Raw genomic sequence first — 19,667 nt, 5'->3', positions numbered from 1 at the left:
AATTACTCTTTTCTAGCCATTCATTAAGTTGAACACAGACTGTTTGTTCTATGAGTTCCCATGAAACGAGATGTTGGATACTGGCCTGTAACTTTCAAGTTAGTCCTGGTCAAGGTTGTTTTTCTTCAGCAGAGGGCGAACCACTGCCCTTTTTAATGCTGTTTGATCCCATCCCTTTGCTAGAGGGGGTCCTCTGTATTTATCCCATGTGTGTTTGCATTGTGTTGCTGTTTTTGGCCCCACCACCTCCACCGGGCTTTGGCACTTGCCCTTTTGGTGAAAAATGACCACTAAGTCATTTCTGCTTTCTGATTACCTTGAGTGTTGTAGACAAGTGATTCAGTGTAGAATAAGGTTGACATCATATTCCTTTCTGTTATGGACAGATTGATCCAGTCCTGCTTTTAATGTCAGCTCTTTTAGACAGGCATTCTGCCTTTCGTATACATGATCCCTCCATGCAGACTGGGGTGTGAAAAACCAGGACCGGATTGGCAAGTTCATTAAAAGAAAGATGAGAACCAGCTGGCAGCCCTTCTCACACTTGTATCAGAGCCTTGAATATATGTGGGAATTCAGTATTACTGCCTGTATAAAATATTGAGGCAATTAGAAAGAAAACCCACTGTGGCCTCTCCACATTTAGATTATTAAAGCAATAAAGTTTCGGACACCAGAATAAAAATTTACACAATGCTAGACTGGCATATGGCAAATCAATAACTTTTCACCACCTAATGCCAAGGCCTATTTCCTAATTCGGCAGGGCGTTCTGGTAGTACAATGTGTTGTTGTCTGGAGAGTTTTTGCTGTACAGCAGAGCTGGATGGGAGGAGGAGAATTCAGCTTTGATTGCCAGCGTTCATCTGGGGTCACAGAGCTGCAGTAAGATCATGTGTCTCGGCTCTGCAGGCACTTGAGAGGGGGTGGAGGGAGAACTGGACATGGGGAACCACATGGATGAGGGGGTATGCAAGTATCCTAGACTTGCCAGCAGCGCCTTAGGGTCATGAGAGTATACACATCTACAGAGGTTGGGTACCAAGAATGCGGTGGTTGGATCTAGGATTGTGTGTAGTTACTTTGCTGTCTGCCTGAGCTGCAGGAAGCAAAATCGCCTTTCACTTTTTGTAAAACTTCTGAACCGTGTCCTGCCAAATGACCTCTTTCTCTCACTGTAGTGACTGCTCAGGTCCCTGGTACTGAGTACTGTACATCTCTTACCTACTGCCATGTTGCCCCACATGGCCTCAAATGAAGGAGAGCTCTGGAATGAGGGGGCATATGACAAAGTTAAGAGGGAATAGGCTTAGGAGTAGCCTAAGGAAGTATTATTTCACAGAAAGAGTGGTGGAGGCATGGAATGGCCTTCCGGTGGAGGTGGTGGAGTCTAGGACTGTTCCAGAATTTAAAAAGGCATGGGATAAGCTTGTGGGATCGCTTAGGAACAGGTAGAATTGGGGGTTACAGAGGATGGGCAGACTGGATGGGTCATATGGCCTTTATCTGCCCTCATGTTTCTATGTTTCACAGTGTGACTGCTGGCACCACCCCAGCACAAGCCAAAGGAGACAAGGATAGGAGGAAAGGGCTGGGAGGAGTGTTTGGTAGCCTTATAAGGAGCTGAAAATGAGTGGGAACTTTGGCCAGCTCTGCTGACATGCTTGCTTATATCTTGGCTGCCAAGAACAGCTTTAAAAAAAAAATCCCAGAACAAAAACAAACATGTTGCTAGCTAGACAGGAGGTGGACATGGGGACCCAGAGGTGTGACTACCAGAATATGAGCTCTTCATCTCATTCCTTATTACAGAATTTTATTTTTAAGACTAATTTACTAAATGTGTAGGTACATTTTTTATATGCAGATTCAGTAATCGAAGAACTGGAAAAGCATCCAGATTAGTGGGTAGAGCGCCCGGCCTTAAATCTATTCGTTTTGGTTTGTCTTGGACACTGTGCTAGTAGTGCACTCCAGTAACAGGTACTGTATTAGGAGTATTTAACAGTACATCATTGTATAAGGAGCAGAAACAAACACTAAGAATTACATGACAGGAGATGTGTCTTTTGGAAAAGAAAAAAAGTAGATGGATGAATTTGGGCACTGATGAATGTGCATCATTAGAGAGGGTTTGGCTTGGTGGCCATAATTTGAGTCGCAGCAAAGCATTGAGTAACATGGAGGCTCATTTTCAAAGCACTTAGACTTACAAAGTTCCTTAGGTTACTAAGGAACTTTGTAAGTCTAAGTGCTTTGAAAATACACCCAATAGTAATAGAGTAGATGACGGCAGAGAAAGACCTGCACGGTCCTTCCAGTCTGCCCAGCAAGATAAACTCATATGTGCTGCTTTATGTGTATACTTGACCTTGATTTGTATCTGCCATTTAGAAGTCTGCCCAGCACTAGCCCCGCCTCCCACCACCGGCTCTGCCACCCAATCTCCACTAAGCTTCTGAGGATCCATTCCTTCTGAACAGGATTCCTTTTTGTTTATCCCACGCATTTTTGAATTCTGTTACCATTTTCATCTCCACCACCTCCCGCGGGAGGGCATTCCAATTATCCACCACTCTCTCCGTGAAAAAATATTTCCTGACATTTTTCTTGAGTCTGCCCCCCATTAATCTCATTTCATGTCCTCTAGTTCTACCGCCTTCCCATCTACGGAAAAGGTTCATTTGCGGATTAATACCTTTCAAATATTTGAACGTCTGTATCATATCACCCCTGTTTCTCCTTTCCTCCAGGGTATACATGTTCAGGTCAGCAAGTCTGTCCTCATACATCTTGTAACGCAAATCCCATACCATTCTTGTAGGTTTTCTTTGCACCGCTTCAATTCTTTTTACATCCTTAGCAAGATACGGCCTCCAAAACTGAACACAATACTCCAGGTGGGGCCTCACCAACGACTTATACAGGGGCATCAACACCTCCTTTCTTCTGCTGGTCACACCTCTCTCTATACAGCCTAGCCACCTTCTAGCTACAGCCACCGCCTTGTCACACTGTTTCGTCGCCTTCAGATCCTCAGGCACTATCACCCCAAGATCCCTCTCCTCGTCTGTACATATCAGACTCTCACCGCCTAACACATACGTCTCCCATGGATTTCTGCTCCCTAAGTGCATCACTTTGCATTTCTTCGCATTGAACTTTAATTGCCAAACCTTAGACCATTCTTCTAGTTTCTGCAGATATCCTTTTTCATGTTTTCCACTCCCTCCTGGGTGTCTACTCTGTTACAAATCTTAGTATCATATGCAAAAAGGCAAACTTTACCTTCTAACCTTTCGGCAATGTCACTCACAAATATATTGAACAGAATCGGCCCCAGCACCAGTCCCTGAGGCACTCCACTACTCACCTTTCCCTCATCCGAGCGAATTCCATTAACCACCACCCTCTGGCGTCTGTCCGTCAACCAGTTCCTAATCCAGTTCACCACGTCGGGTCCTATCTTCAGCCTGTCAAGTTTATTCAAGAGCCTCCTTTGGGGGGAACCTTGTCAAAAGCTTTGCTGAAATCTAAGTAGACTACATCTATAGCATGTCCATGATTCAGTTCTCTGGTCACCCAGTCAAAGAATTCAGTGAGATTTGTTTGGCACGATTTACCTTTGGTAAAACCATGTTGCCTTGTATCTTGCAACTTATTGGCTTCCAGGAAATTTACTATCCTTTCCTTCAGCATCGCTTCCATTATTTTTCCAATAACTGAAGTGAGGCTTACTGGCCTGTAGTTTCCAGCTTCTTTCCTATCACCACTTTTGTGAAGAGGGACCACATCCGCTGTTCTCCAATCCCACAGAACCTCTCCCGTCTCCAAGGATTTATTAAACAAATCTTTAAGAGGACCCACCAGAACCTCTCTGAGCTCCCTCAATATCCTGAGGTGGATCTCGTCCGGTCCCACTGCTTTGTCCACCTTTTAGATTTCCTAGTTGTTCATATACACTCTCTTCCGTGAACGGTGCTCTATCCAGTCCATTCTCATATGTACTTTTGCCAGTCAATTGTGGTCCTTCTCCAGGATTTTCTTCTGTGAAAACAGAACAAAAGTATCTATTTAGCAAATTTGCTTTTTCTTCATCATTATCTACATAGCGGTTCGCAGCATCTTTCAGTCTTACAATTCCCTTTCTAGTCTTCCTCCTTTCACTAATATACCTGAAGAAATTTTTGTCACCCCTCCTTACATTTCTAGTCATTTGTTCTTTCACCAGACGTATCTCTCTCTTGGCTTCTTTCAGTTTCATCCGGTATTCCTCTCCATGTTCCTCTTCTTGAGTTTTTCTGTATTTCAGGAATGCCAACTCTTTAGCCTTTATTGTCTCAGCCACTTGCTTGGAGAACCATATCGGTTTCCTTTTTCTCTTGCTTTTATTTACTCTCCTTACATAAAGGTTTGTGGCCCTATTTATAGCTTTTTTCAGCCTGGACCACTGTCCTTCCACTTCTCATTCATCCTCCCAGCCCATCAGCTCCTTCCTCAGGTATTCACCCATTTTACTAAAGTCAGCATGCTTGAAATCCATGACTTTGAGTTTTGAGTGGCCGCCCTCCACTTCAGCTGTCATATCAAACCAAACTGTTTTGTCCCTGCTGCCCAGGTGGGCACCCACTCGGACATTTGACACACTATCCCCATTTGTGTGCACCAGATCCAGTGTCACTCCCTCCCTTGTGGGTTCTGTCACCATTTGTCTGAGCAGAGCACTTTGGAAAGCATCCACGATCTCTCTACTTCTTTCCGATTCCGCAGATGGAACCTTCCAATTTACATCCGGCAGATTGAAATCTCCCAGCAACAGCACCTCTCTCTTCTTTCCCAACTTTTGAATATCTGCGATCAGATGTTTATCTAGTTCCTCGTGTCGGAGGTCTGTAGACAACACCCACATGGACAGAGGTTCTATCATCTATTTTTAAGGTGATCCATATCGCTTCTTGTCAAAAGACAAAACAGCACAGAATAGGCCTCCCTATTCCTTGCCAAACAGGACTATTACACCCAATTGACTAACTCAGCTCTAACCCTCGTCGTCTCTTCGCCACCCTTAACTCCCTCCTCAAAGTGCCCTCCACTCCCACCCCCCCTCACTCTCTTCTCAATCACTGGCTGACTACTTCCGCGACAAGGTGCAGAAGATCAACCTCGAATTCACCACCAAGCCTCCTCCTCTTCACCCTTTAACCGACTCTCTCAACCAACCAACCCCTAGGCCTCCTTCTCCTCTTTTCCTGATATCACCGAAGAGGAAACCGCCCACCTTCTTTCCTCCTCAAAATGCATCACCTGTTCTTCCGATCCCATCCCCACTAACTTACTTAACACCATCTCTCCTACTGTCACCCCCCCCCCCCATCTGTCATATCCTCAACCTTTCTCTCTCCACTGCAACTGTCCCTGACACCTTCAAGCATGCTGTAGTCACACCTCTCCTCAAAAAACCTTCACTGGAGCCTACCTGTCCCTCCAACTACTGTCCCATTTCCTTCCTGCCCTTCCTCTCCAAGATACTTGAACGCCGTTCACAGCCGTTGCCTTGATTTTCTCTCCTCTCACGCCATCCTTGATCCACTTCAATCCGGCTTTCGCCCTCTACACTCGACAGAAACGGCACTATCTAAAGTCTGTAATGACCTATTCCTTGCCAAATCCAAAGGTCATTACTCCATCCTCCTCGACCTATCCGCCGCTTTTGATACTGTCAATCACAACTTACTTCTTGCCACACTATCCTCATTTGGGTTCCAGGGCTCTGTCCTCTCCTGGTTCTCCTCTTATCTCTCCCACCGTACCTTCAGAGTACATTCTCATGGATCTTCCTCCACCCCCATCCCACTCTCTGTTGGAGTTCCTCAAGGATCTGTCCTTGGACCCTTTCTTTTTTCAATCTACACCTCTTCCCTGGGCTCGCTGATCTCATCTCATGGTTTCCAATATCATCTTTATGCTGACGACACCCAGCTGTATCTCTCCACACCAGACATCACTGCGGAAACCCAGGCCAAAGTTTCGGCCTGTTTATCTGACATTGCTGCCTGGATGTCCAACTGCCACCTGAAACTGAACATGGCCAAGACCGAGCTTATTGTCTTTCCACCCAGACCCACCTCTCCTCTCCCTCCACTCTCTATCTCAGTTGATAACACCCTCATCCTCCCCATCTCATCTGCCCGCAACTTCGGAGTCATCTTTGACTCCTCTCTCTCCTTCTCTGCGCATATCCAGCAGATAGCCAAGACCTGTCGCTTCTTTCTCTATAACATCAGCAAAATTCGCCCATTCCTCTCTGAGCACACCACCTGAACTCTCATCCACTCTCTCATTACCTCTCGCCTTGACTACTGCAACCTACTCCTCACTGGCCTCCCACTTAGCCATCTATCCCCCCTTCAATCCGTTCAGAACTCTGCTGCACGTCTCATCTTCCGTCTGGACTGATATGCCCATATCACCCCTCTCCTCAAGTCACTTCACTGGCTTCCGATCAGGTACCGCCTACAATTCAAGCTTCTCCTATTTACCTACAAATGAACTCGATCTGCAGCCCCTCATTACCTCTCTACTCTCAACTCCCCTTACGTTCCTACCTGAAACCTCCGCTCACAGGCCAAATCCCTCCTCTCAGTACCCTTCTCCACCACCGCCAACTCCAGGCTCTGCCCTTTCTGCCTCACCTCACCCTATGCGTGGAATAAACTCCCTGAGCCCATACACCAAGCCCCCTCCCTGCCCATCTTCAAATCCTTACTCAAAGCCCACCTCTTCAATGTCGCCTTCGGCACATAACCATTATACCTCCATTCAGGAAATCTAGACTGCCCCAACTTGACATTTCGTCCATTAGATTGTAAGCTCCTTTGAGCAGGGAATGTCCTTCTTTGTTAAATTGTACAGCGCTGCATAACCCTAGTAGCGCTTTAGAAATGTTAAGTAGTAGTAGTACTTAGAGCGGGGTCTTCCAACAGAGGCCTGTACTCAAGTATTGCCACATCCTGCTCTCCCTCACCCCCCCCAAAAGGAAATATGTCGAGGGGAGGAAAGGATTGTCAGTGCTTGAGCACAGACTTTTATCGGAAAGACAAGGGCCAACACTGAGTACCTTTTGGATTGGAAGAGGTAAGGTGATAGCAGCAGGGGTCAGGGAAGAGAAGAGTGGAAAAGAGGTTGCTGGTCACCTGAGGTAGGTAGGGAAGGGGGATGCTAGCTACTTGGAGGAGTAGGGAGGGAGAGGAAAAATGCAAGACTATGGGGGGGGTGAAGTATAGCCCTTGAGCCACCTATGGGGTTGGAGAGGAGGGCACATTACTGAAGTCGGATATCCTTGGGCAGATCTTGGAAGGATAGGGGCTGCTGGCTGTGCTTTTGTCAGTTCTGTGCAGTGGTAGATTAAGCCATTTCCCCATAGTGAGTCAGGCCCTTTATTAAATTAGGCCCTGACTCTTAAAAGTTGCTGCATCAGTCCTCGTCTTCTTAGCCCCTCACCTGCTCTTTGGTTGCAGGGATAAGACTTTTTGGTCACTGACTCCTAAGTGTTTTGGACTGGTTCCTGGATGTGGAGAAAATCTGTCAAGACGGGGTGTAACCTACTCCCTTCTTTCTCTTCCCCTCAGTACTGCAGACAGGCCCTGCAGTATTCTGCTGCAGCCTCTCGCCTGCCATGTCTCGACGCAGTCGACGCCTCATCAGCACGGGCTATTACCAGGGCGATGAAGACAGCAGTAATGGTGGGAGCTCGCTGAGCGAACCCCTGGATACCTACAAGGACAGCGCTCTCAGGTAGGGGAACTCTTAACATGTAGGGTGGAAGGGGACAGGACTTTGTAAACTGCTTAAATGGTGTGTGTGTTTGTTGTATTTTTAAACAATCCACCGTATGTGAAACATAGAGAGCCGATTCAGAGGACTAGTCAAACTGTGTGGGATGAAGAAGTATTTGAACTGCAGTGAGTGATAGATGAATGGGACTTCTCCAGGGGAGAGAAATTAAGGGGAGGGGGGGGGGGGGGTAAGAGATGGCATCTTGGCTTGGCTTGCTGCTGTTTTGCCTAATGTTTATTTGAAAGGCATGACCACAGATGTGCTCTGTGTGCTGGCAGCACAGGGAGGAAGCAACCAGGCTGAAGGCAGGAAGTTGAGGCTTCTCTCATTATCAGCATCCTGCTACCCCCCCCCCCCCCCCCCCCCACCCTTGCTGCTTTGTTTGTGAGGAATGAAAACACAACCCTGCCTTGTCTGCACCTCTTCATTTGAGGAGCTGTCTCAGTGGGGGAATGAGAGGGGTGTGTGCGATAAGTTTATACTTTTTTATTCCGTTCTGAAGTGAAGGGGGTTACCAAAAAGCTAGGGTTTAGAATACAAATGGAAATGGGACTTGATATACGGCCTTTCTGAGGTTTTTGCAACTACATTCAAAGCGGTGTCAGACTGTTATTTAATGCATAAGCCTCTCACTTAGCTCTGATTTACATAATAGAAACAATTTTGAGTCTAGTCCCTAATGCAGTACTTTTCCCCATCTGTCAGGACCCTTGGGGTGTCCACAGTCTGTTTGTGATTGAAACCCAACAAAATCCTGTATCTGGTGAGATTTTGTAGTTTCACCTGCACAAGGCGGTTTGTGGTCTGGCACCCTCTTGTTCCCTCCCTCTTTCTCTGTGCACTCGGCCCTTGCCCCAGAGTCTGCTTTCAAATAAGGCTAGACACTTTGTGAAATAACTCAAACCCCTGAAAAAAGACACCCAAAACCTATACTGAAAACTTACCACACCATAACAACCTTAACCCACATATGAAAAGACAGTGCTATAAATATTACAGTGGGACCTAGAGAAGTGTTTCCATAGGTGGTCCTGGAGTACCCCCTTGCCATTCAGGTTTTCAGGCTATCCACAATGAATCTGCAGGAAAAAGATTTGCATGTAATGGAGACAGTATATGCAAATCAATGTCATGCATATTTATTGTGGATTTCCTGAAAACCTGACTGGCAAGGGGGTACTCCAGGACTGCCCTAGAACACAAAACTTACTACACCATAACAGCCCTAACCCACCTATCAGAAGACAGTGCTATATATAGTACACTGGGCTCTGGAGCACCAATATACCTACTATTGGGAAACTGGAACAAGGTGCACTGTTACACATTTCTACACAGATACTACGTGCTAGCAGAATCCTTCACCTCAGTCACACATGCAGAACATGGACAGACCCTCATCTACATAACATAAGAGTAGCCATACTGGGTCAGACCAATGGTCCGTCTAGCCCAGTATCCTGTTTCCAATGTGGCCAACCCAGGTCACAAGCACCTGGCAGAAACCCAAATTGTGACAACATTCCATGCTATCAATCTAATGCAGAATAGGGAGCCACAAAAAAAATAACAACAAAAATTGAAATAGAGACCCCTCCCTGCCCAAGGAAACCAGACTCTAAACAGTGCAATACTGGTAAAAAAAAAAAAAAAGAGAGAGAGACAGACATGCATTTTCTCCTGTACTTTGCAAAATAAAAATAGAAAAAATGTGCATTTTAAAAAGCAGGTACATCTCAGTCCTTACAAAGTATTAAATAAAAATAATTTTTCTACCTTTGTTGTCTGGAAATTTGGCTGGTCCCAGTCTTTTTTTCCATGTTCCATGAGTCATCCTTACAAATGTTTTTCCAGGTTGGCCTTTCCATTTCTTCGCTTGCATCTTGTCTTCTTCCTTTCCTTCTCTACATCTGTCTCCAAGTGCACCATCCTTTTTTCTTCTACATCACTATTTGTCCTGTCCCCATCTTCCCCCTTTTTCAGCACAAGCCTATCTGGTCTCCTCATCTCCCCCTTTCTAGCATCTGGTGTCCCCACCTCTCCCTTTTTCTAACATTGTCCTGTGTCCCCATTTTCCCAGCATTACCCCTGTTACCATCTTCCTCCTTTTCCAGCATTACCTCTTTGTCTCCATCTCACCCCTTTTTCACCATTGTCCCTATATCCCCCTTCCAGTGGTGCCCTCTGTGTCCCTATCTCCTCCTCCCCTTTCCAGTAGTGCCCTCTTTGTGTCCCTATCCCCCTCCTTTTCAGTAGAGCCCCTAGCTCTCCCCCTTTTCCATAGTGCCCTGTGTCCCCATTTCTTCTTTTTCTAGCATTGCCTCTTTATTTTCCAGTGTCCCTACCTTCTCCCTGTCCAGTATTGACTCTGTGTCCTTGTCCAGTGTTTACTATGTCCTTCTCTCTCCCCACCTTCTTCCCCATGTCTTTCAGTGCTCCCCATCCTCCTTAGGGCCACATATCTCCCTGGCCTGCTCCCACGGTCCATCCTCTGGCAGCTCCAATGAGGTTTTAATAGACAGGAGACCAAGTGACATCAAAATGTTAAAACCAATTAGGCCAGTCTCAGTTTCCCCTTCCCTGTGCAGCTGTCATCGCCATATTCTCAAAAGAAAGCAAGCAAACCTATGAGTTGCTACATCCACGTTGTCACTCTTTATTATTGGTAGCATTTGTATTTAATCTCACTTATATTTTCAAACATGTCGATTTGTGCAGTATACGGATGTACACAGAAGTATAATAACAGAATAACTTTTCATAGGAAGAGTAGTAATTTGTTATAAATTGTAATCAGTGTGTCATTTGGAGGGGCTGGTTATAGGGACACTCTAGCATGTTCTATGTAAGCCACACTGAATCCGACTTTGCTTGGGATAATGTGTGATATAAATGTAAAAAAAAAAAATCTTTTATCCTCCACGACACTGCCTATCCTGCTGCATAGTGATGGCACAAGGAAAACAAGTTTGGTCCAGTGAAGACTAACTCAAAATAACTTGTTCCTTAGCTGGGCCCTAGTATTGCCATATTAAAAATGCAACCATACCATGCCTCTGTGGCTATGTTCCACTAATGTTAAACAATTAACTGGATTTCTTGAAAGGATTATATACTACTACTACTACTTAACATTTCTAAAGCGCTACCAGGGTTACGCAGAACGTAGGATGCATAACTAGGGATGCAAACATATACTTATTTATCCAATATCACAATTCCTCATGTACTGGATAGTGTTCTTTTTATTATGACCAGATAGAGATAAGAGTTTTCAGTTTTGGCACAGTATAAGTCATCATAAGAACAAAATATAAGAAAACAAATGGACTGCATTAGGAGCTTATAGCCCATTTATGTTTAAACAAAACAGATGGACCGACAATAAAGAACGACAGTGTGTATGCAACAGATTGTAAGTTTGCTTGCTTTGAACGTCAACAACGGCTGCACGGGGGGGGGGGGGGGAGAGGAAACAGGTTACTGGGGCGTTGAATTCTATTCTGTAGCCATCTCTGATCAGGTCCAGAACCCACTGATCTGAGGAAATATTGGCCCACTCCTCGGCAAAGAGGGAAAGACGTCCTCCGATGACAGGAAGCGAGGAGGGGGCCAGCTTCACCCTCTCTTCTGCCCATCTCTCCCGTCCTGTCCGCGTGGTCACTATTTACATCCCTGAAGCATTCTCAGTCTCCCTCCTGCGCAGCACCAGCAATTCGATTCACAGCCTTCTGCCAGCGTCGGGGCCTCTCTCTCCTCAGGCGCGTCCCGCCTACTCTATTGCAACTTCCTGTTTTCCACAGAGGTGGGACGCGCCTGAGGAGAGAGAGGCCCCGACGCTGGCAGAAGGCTGACTGTGAATCGCCGGTGCTGCGGAGGGAGACGGAGAAGGCTTTAGGGAAGTAAAAAGTGACCACGCGGATGGGACGGGAGAGACGGGCAGAAGAGGACTCGGGAGGGAAGGGACAGAAAATTTTTTTTATTGCTACGAGGCGCATAGGCGCCATATTTTTTCAAAACAGCTGTTTAGGGGAGCGACCGCTCCCCCTGCGCCCCACCTAGCTACGCCACTGATAGTAGTGTTATAGTGTATTTTGGCAAAATTTCTAGTGGATGAGAGATGCTACCTTATTGTCTCTCTGTACAGACTTTTTCTACCATCAAAATTTATAGCCAGCAATGAGAATCTTTCCAGTTCTGCTTTACTGAACCTTTTCTATTACGTAGCATTCCACTCATCCAGAACCTGTGAGATAGTTGTATCCATCAACCAGCAGGTAGAGATAGAGAACTGAAATTGAGCTGAGACATATCTTTCTTGGCAACAAGTCCAGTTCCTCAGTATTTTCTTTGTCCAGCAGGTGGATGGACACACTTTTCAGCCTCTGGTTCTGAGTGATTTGCTTCTGGTCTAGTTGGTCAACTGGTCCCCAGTTGAGCTTTGTGGGTGGCTTGAGTCTGCAGAGTCATACCTAACATAGTAACATAGTAGATGACGGCAGAGAAAGACCTGCACGGTCCATCCAGTCTGCCCAACAAGATAAACTCATATGTACTACTTTATGTGTATACCTGACCTTGATTTGTATCTGTCATTTTCAGGGCACAGACCGTAGAAGTCTGCCCCGCCTCCCCCCACCGGCTCTGCCACCCAATCTCCGCTAAGCTTCTGAGGATCCCTTCCTTCTGAACAGGATTCCTTTGTGTTTATCCCACTCATTTTTGAATTCCATTACCGTTTTCATCTCCACCACCTCCCGCGGGAGGGCATTCCAAGTATCCACCACTCTCTCCGTGAAAAAATACTTCCTGACATTTTTCGTGAGTCTGCCCCCCTTCAATCTCATTTCATGTCCTCTAGTTCTACTGCCTTCCCATCTACGGAAAAGGTTCATTTGCGGATTAATACCTTTCAAATATTTGAACGTCTGTATCATATCACCCCTGTTTCTCCTTTCCTCCAGGGTATACATGTTCAGGTCAGCAAGTCTGTCCTCATACGTCTTGTAACGCAAATCCCATACCATTCTTGTAGCTTTTCTTTGCACCGCTTCAATTCTTTTTATATCCTTAGCAAGATACGGCCTCCAAAACTGAACACAATACTCCAGGTGGGGCCTCACCAACGACTTATACAGGGGCATCAACACCTCTTTGTTCTGCTGGTAACATCTGCCTAGCAACCTTCTAGCTTTGGCCACCGCCTTGTCACACTGTTTCGTCGCCTTCAGATCCCTTTCCCCGTCCGTCCGTACATATCAGACTCTCACCGCCTAACATGTACGTCTCATGGCATCACTTTGCATTTCTTCGCATTGAATTTTAATTGCCTGGAGGTCTTTGTCTCTGGTGCCCCGCGAATATACTTCCTTGTCATCAAGCAGATGAAGCCATTACGTATGGGTTGTGTCCATCAACCAGCAGGGGGAGATAGAGATTACTCAACTTTTCACAGTGCCTCATGGCCAGCCAGCTCCACTGCCTCTTAAGTATTCTCTATCTCCCCAAGCAGGGTGGCTGCAGCTTCTTCGAGCTCCATCAAAAATCTGCCTGGGGGTGGCTCCTGGCTTGCCAGTTGTTAGCCGGGGTGTTAGAGGCTATAGCAGCTTCACTTTGAAGGCACATAGGTTAGCTCTTTCCCTGCCTTACCCATGCCCCCGTGGATGTGGACATATATTAGCTTGCTTTTCCCTGTCCTTTCCCACTCAGTGGATGCAGGCACATTGGTTCGCCTTTCCCTGCCTTTCCCACTCATTTGAGCCTCTGGAGTTCTTATTACCTCTGCTTTCCTCACAGCATTTAAAAAAAAAAAATGGACCAGAGCTGTGATACTCGGTCCGGTGAGGTAAGAGTGTTTTCTAACTCCTCCGGGGTGGGCCCGCGATCGGGGTGTTTTTGGCGCGAAACCGCCATTTTGAATTTTCCCGCCGTTTTCGGCGATGGCTACAGAGAATGTAAAGCGCTGTTCCCGGTGTGGCAAGCGCAAATCAGCAGCGGGGCTCTGTTTACGTGCTGTACAGATGTAAGAGCCAGCCTGAGCATGGCGAGCGATGATTCTTCCCGCTCAGAGCTGGCAGCAGACGCCATTTTTAATTCTCCGCATGGCGCGGCATCCGTAGAGACGGAGAGCCCTGAGCCCGGGGTGGGGGGGGGGGGGAACCTCGAATTGAGGCTATTCAGGGAGCGGCTAGCCCCGGACGGGATCTGGGTGTCCAGGGCGAGTTTTTCTCCCCTGATTTTGTGTTGTTATTGCATAAAGCATACATGCTGAAAAGAGCTCTCCCTCAAGGGTCGTCTGAGGCCCCTTCTATTGTCCCCCCCGGTGGATTCTGGCCTGGGACTGCCCGCTGAGGCTATTTTCCCTGATAATTGGCATAAAGAAAAACGTAGAAGGGCTAATTCCCCTTCAGATTGTGGTGCACCTCCTTTTTCCCCCCCGTGGTCGGGCTGTGAGGATTCGGAGAGTTCTGGCAGGCCTTCGTGGTCTGAGGAGCCAGAGTCAGGTGCAGAATTACCACAGGATCTGGATGATCCCTCCGCGGTGAGGATTTTCCACCGTGATGAGCTGCCAGCGCTTATTTCAGATGCCCTACAGGTCCTTTCTATTGAAGAGCCTGACAGTGGCACAGCCTCCTCTGTGAATCCTAGGATGGCTAGTACCAAAAAGCCTGCTTGAGCCTTTCCTTTGCATGACTCCATCCAAGAGCTTATTTCCGCTCAGTGGGCTGACCCCGAGGGACCTTTGAAAGTTTCCAGGGCTATGGGGCAATTATACCCTCTGCGTGAGGAGCATTTGGCTCGCTTTGCAATGCCTAAAGTAGATGCCCTAGTCACTGCGGTGACAAAGAGAACTACTCTCCATGTGGAAGGAGGAGTTGCCCTGAAGGATATACAAGACCGTAGGCTGGAAGCAGCACTTAAACGGTCCTTTGAAATTGCAGGTCTTACAGTTCGGGCGTCTGCATGCAGTTGTTATGCTGCTAGAGCCTGCCTGGCGTGGTTGCAACAGGCAGTGGAACAGCCCGGAGATGGAGCGGAGCCCTTCTCAGATGTGGCTCCGCGGCTGGAGTCGGCCTTGTCCTTTTTGGCTGATGCCCTTTATGATATTGTCAGAGCTTCGGCTAAACAAATGGCAGTAGCAGTGGCGGCTCGCCGTCTTATTTGGCTATGACATTGGGCAGCGGACATGGCCTCTAAGCAAAGGTTGGTGAAGTTGCCCTTTCAAGGCCTTCTCCTATTTGGTGAGGAGTTGGGAAAAAAAAAACATTGTTAAAGGCCTGGGAGATCCTAAACCCCAGCGCTTGCCCGAAGATAGGCCGAGGCCTTCCTCCAAGGGCCAGGCGGTCCACTCCTCTTATAGACCTCGCTTCCATGAAGCTAGAAGGTACCGCCCGGGGTGTTCTGCTTGGTTCACTTCTCGTGCCCGTTTTTCAGCAGAGGAACTCCTTTCGCTCGGACAAGCGTTCCGCAGCCACCAGCTCTAGGCCTGGAGTTCAGGGGTGACCCTCTCAATGATGGTGCGCCGGCCCCCTCCTCGCTTCCTGTCATCGGAGGACGTCTTTCCCTCTTTGCCGAGGAGTGGGCCAATATTTCCTCAGATCAGTGGGTTCTGGACCTGATCAGAGATAGCTACAGAATAGAATTCAACGCCCCAGTAAGAGACGTGTTTGTGGAGTCCCGATGCGGTTCTGCCGCCAAACGGGCGGCGGTAGAGGAGACTTTGCAAGGTCTGATTCAGTTAGGGGCCGTGTCCCCGGTACCTCCCGCCGAACACGGCTACGGCCGATACTTCATCTACTTTGTGGTGCCGCGAAAAGGTGGGTCTTTTCGCCCTATTCTGGACTTAAAAGAATTAAACAAGTCCCTGAGAGTGTGGCATTTCCACATGGAAACCCTGCGCTCCGTCATTGCTGCGGTACAGCCAGGAGAGTTTCTCACGTCTCTAGACCTGAAAGAAGCTTACTTGCACATACCAATTTGGCCCCCACACCAGAAGTTTCTGAGGTTTGCGGTGTTGGGAAAACATTTCCAGTTCCGGGCCTTGCCTTTTGGCCTCGCCACAGCTCCCCGAACCTTTTCGAAGGTAATGGTGGTAGTAGCTGCTTTGCTCAGGCGAGAAGGTATCAGGGTTCACCCGTACCTAGACGACTGGCTCATCAGAGCAGACTCTGTAACAGAGAGCTATCAAGCTACAGCCAGAGTGGTCTCAGTACTTCAATCTCTAGGCTGGGTCGTCAATATGGCCAAAAATCACCTGACCCCCTCGCAATCTCTAGAATATTTGGGGGCCAGGTTCGATACAGACTCGGGTTATGTATACCTACCCGAGCTACGGCGGTGCAAGCTTCAGAATCAGGTCCATCTGCTCCTGAGGATGCCCCGCCCGCGAGCTCCTGCGGATTCAGCTGCACCCAGGAGAAGTGGTCCTCATTGCCCCGGATTGGCCCAGGAGGCCTTGGTATGCAGACCTCCGACAGATGCTAGTGGAGGCTCCACTTCCTTTACCTCTGGTACCGAACCTGTTGTCACAGGGCCCGGTAGCCATGGAGGACGCCTGCCGCTTTGGTCTTATGGCATGGCAATTGAGAGGGCGCAATTGAGGGACAAAGGCTATTCAAACACAGTCATTTCCACTCTGCTGCAGGCCCACAAGCGTTCCACTTCCGTGGCTTATGCCAGGATTTGGCACCAGTTTGAGTCTTGGTGTGCTTCAAAAGCGATCACACCCATGCGGGCTCCTGTCTCGCCGATTCTGGACTTTTTGCAGGATGGTGTACAAATAGGCTTGGCCTATAATTCCCTGCGGGTGCAAGTGGCAGCGTTGGCCTCCCTTCGTGGTAAGGTTGAAGGCGTGTCTTTAGCTGCTCATCCAGATGCGGCACGGTTTCTTAGTGGGGTGCTTCGGCTCCGGCCTTCCGTGCGAGCACCCTGTCCAGCTTGGAACCTGGGGCTAGTTTTGAAGGCCCTGCAGGCTTCTCCTTTTGAGCCGCTTCAGCGAGCATCGGAGAAAGATTTGACACTAATGGCCGTTTTTCTTGAGGCCATTACTTCGGCGAGACGGGTGTCAGAGCTCCAGGCGCTGTCCTGTAGAGACCCATTTCTGCAGTTCTCAGAGTCCGGGGTCACGGTTTGGACCGTGCCTTCCTTCATGCCTAAGGTGGTTTCAGCGTTTCACCTAAACCAGCCTATTTTCTTGCCCTCCTTTGATAAGGAGGAGTTTCCAGAATCTTTTGGGCAGTTGCACCTGTTGGATGTGCGCAGGACTCTGCTGCAGTATCTGCGAGTTACTATCTCTTTCAGGATCTATGATCATCTGTTTGTTTTGCTATCAGGTCCTCGCAGAGGGTCTCCAGCGTCTAAAGCCACTATTGCCCGCTGGCTTAAAGAAACTATCTTTTCAGCTTATCTGCTTGCCGGCCGGTCTCCGCCTATAGCCTTTAAGGCGCATTCTACCAGAGCGATTTCTTCCTCTTGGGGCTGAAACTGGAGCACTCTCTTGTCAAGAGATATGCAGTGCAGGAACATGGGCTTCGAAGCTCTCTTTTGCCCGACATTACAGGCTGGATGTGGCTGCTAGGAGGGATGCGCGTTTTGGAGCACAAGTGCTAGCGCGTGGTGTGACCTGTTCCCACCCTATATAGGGATTGCTTTGTTACATCCCATACGTAATGGCTTCATCTGCTTGATGACAAGGAAGGGAAAATTAGGTTCTTACCTTGGTAATTTTCTTTCCTTTAGTCAAAGCAGATGAAGCCATGAGCCCTCTCTGTATGATTGTCTGTACGCTGTGAATCTGTTTCAGGTTCTGTTCTTGTTTCCTGAAGTTCCTTCCTTGGGAGAAAGTTGGAAAACAGTCTTCAGGATTCATGTTCACTTATAGGAGGATGAGTCCATTCCCTCCAGGAGGATGTGTTCATTCCCTCCTTTTGAGTTCATGCCCTTGTTAAGGGGCCATCGTTCGCTGTGAGGAAAGTTCATGTTATTCCCATTGCGGTTTGCCATACTGCTTTGGAAGCTTCAAATACTGAAGAGGCAGTGGAGCTGGCTGGCCATGAGGCACTGTGAAAAGTTGAGTGCTCTCTATCTCCCCCTGCTGGTTGATGGACACAACTCATACGTAATGGCTTCATCTGCTATAACTAAAGGAAAGAAAATTACCAAGGTAAGAACCTAATTTTCCCTTCTTAACTCCCGCAGAAACAGTGGCCAGCGTTTGGGTATTGCAGAGCTTGCAAGCTGAGAATCCCGTGGAATGTGGGGAAAATGGTCAGCGGCAGCATCCGAATATGCCGGGGATGCCAGACTGTCTGGCAGGGCCAATATGTAGTTTGATGAAGGACAGCTTAGGAACAGGCACCATTTTGTCATGGCTGACTGGCAGCGAGAAACAGCCTCTGTCTGATCATGTGCAGAGCACAGCTGCTATTTTACAACCTCGGGGCTCAACAGCATTCAGCTGCATTAGGATCTTTGTTTTCTCCAGAGTTTATATTGCTCTTACACCAGGCCTATTTACTGAAGCAGGGACAGTCTGAGTGGCTACAGAGTGCTTCAGTTTCTCACCCCGCTATCCCTCCTGCTCCTAAGACATCTTATTTAGCCTCATCTGTCCATCCTGGAGGTGTATCTCTGCTTCTCTTTCCTTATCTGATGTTGCCTCAATCACTGAGGAGCCATCATTGATGGAGCCATTAGAGGATGGAGAGCTTCCTCCTGAGGAGGGGGATTACCCAAAAGTAGAAGTTGTTTCATAAAGAGGAGCTCAGTACTCTTTTATTTCTGAGGCATTGGAGGTGCTTTCCATTGAGGAGCCTTCTACTTCGGTGTTAGGAGTTTTATCTTCGTCAATCATAAGTGGGCTTAGAAGTCCTTCTAAGGCCTTCCTGATGCATCCAGACATTCAAGACCAGATTACATATAGCAAAATAGGTTTCACTGGATGCGGGGCTGAAAGTGGGAAATACCATTCCTCGCCTCTACCTGTTCTGGACGAGAAAGATAAATTACAGCTTCCCAGGGTGGATTCCCTTGTTACCGTGGTGACTAAGAAGACCACCTTTCCGTTGGAAGGGGGCATTGCCCTAAATGACCTATAGGATAGGAAGCTAGAAAGTTCACTTTGAAGTGGCCTCCTTGGGCCTTCAAGCAACAAACTCATTCGTGGCTAGAGCATGCCTGAAGTGGCATCGGCAATCTGCCACAAGACAGGTGGCATAATGCCCAGCTGGAAGCGGGATTGACCTACTTGGTGGATGATATTTGATGTTATGGGTTACAGCCCGCAGTATGTCTTTGGCTGTCACAGCATGTCAGCAACTGTGGTTGCTGCATTGGGCAGTGGATGGAGCGTCAGTCACATCTAGTTAAACTGCTGTTTTGGGACAAGTGGCTATTTGGAGAAGATCTCAGTAACTTGGTGAAAGAACTGGGGGAAACTAAGCTACAGTGGCTGCCAGAGGATAAGCCAAAAGCCTCTGGTTGGCCGTCTTCAGGGGCTCTCGATTTCAAGATGGCAGACAGTACAAATGGTACTGGCCTGGTTGTCAGCCAATATGGTCAGAAGTCCAGCTTTCACGCACGCCAGTCTTCCTTTCTTGCAGACAGGAATACTTCCGCTGTCTGCTAGAGCACCCAGTGCATCCTGAGCTTTGCAATGATGCGAGCTGGGCCACTCTTCTCTTCCTGTGGTGGGAGGATGTATTCAGGAGTTTCAGGATGTGTGGGCCCAAATCACGTTAGACCTGTGGGTTCTGGATATTCTTACAGAAGGTTACAAATTGGAGTTCTTCCGCCTGGTCACTCCTCTCTTCTTGAAGTCTCCTTGTCAAAAG

General features: G+C 47.9%; 1 protein-coding gene across 4 annotated transcripts in view; it reads left to right on the top strand.

Annotated features, from left to right (window-relative positions):
• SUN2 (Sad1 and UNC84 domain containing 2) overlaps positions 1-19,667 on the top strand; it is a 127,271-nt gene that overhangs the window by 9,405 nt on the left and 98,199 nt on the right. For all 4 annotated transcript variants that reach the window (XM_030210843.1, XM_030210836.1, XM_030210829.1 and 1 more), the window contains exon 2: positions 7,629-7,794. In XM_030210843.1, the coding sequence (XP_030066703.1) occupies positions 7,676-7,794 (119 nt within the window). In that variant the 5' untranslated portion in view covers positions 7,629-7,675. The remainder of the gene's footprint in view (positions 1-7,628; positions 7,795-19,667) is intronic.

This window comes from Microcaecilia unicolor, chromosome 1 (assembly GCF_901765095.1).
Source record: "Microcaecilia unicolor chromosome 1, aMicUni1.1, whole genome shotgun sequence".
NCBI lineage: Eukaryota > Metazoa > Chordata > Amphibia > Gymnophiona > Siphonopidae > Microcaecilia > Microcaecilia unicolor.
Note: the sequence above shows the minus strand (reverse complement) of the source record. Positions and strands in the feature narration are given on the sequence as shown.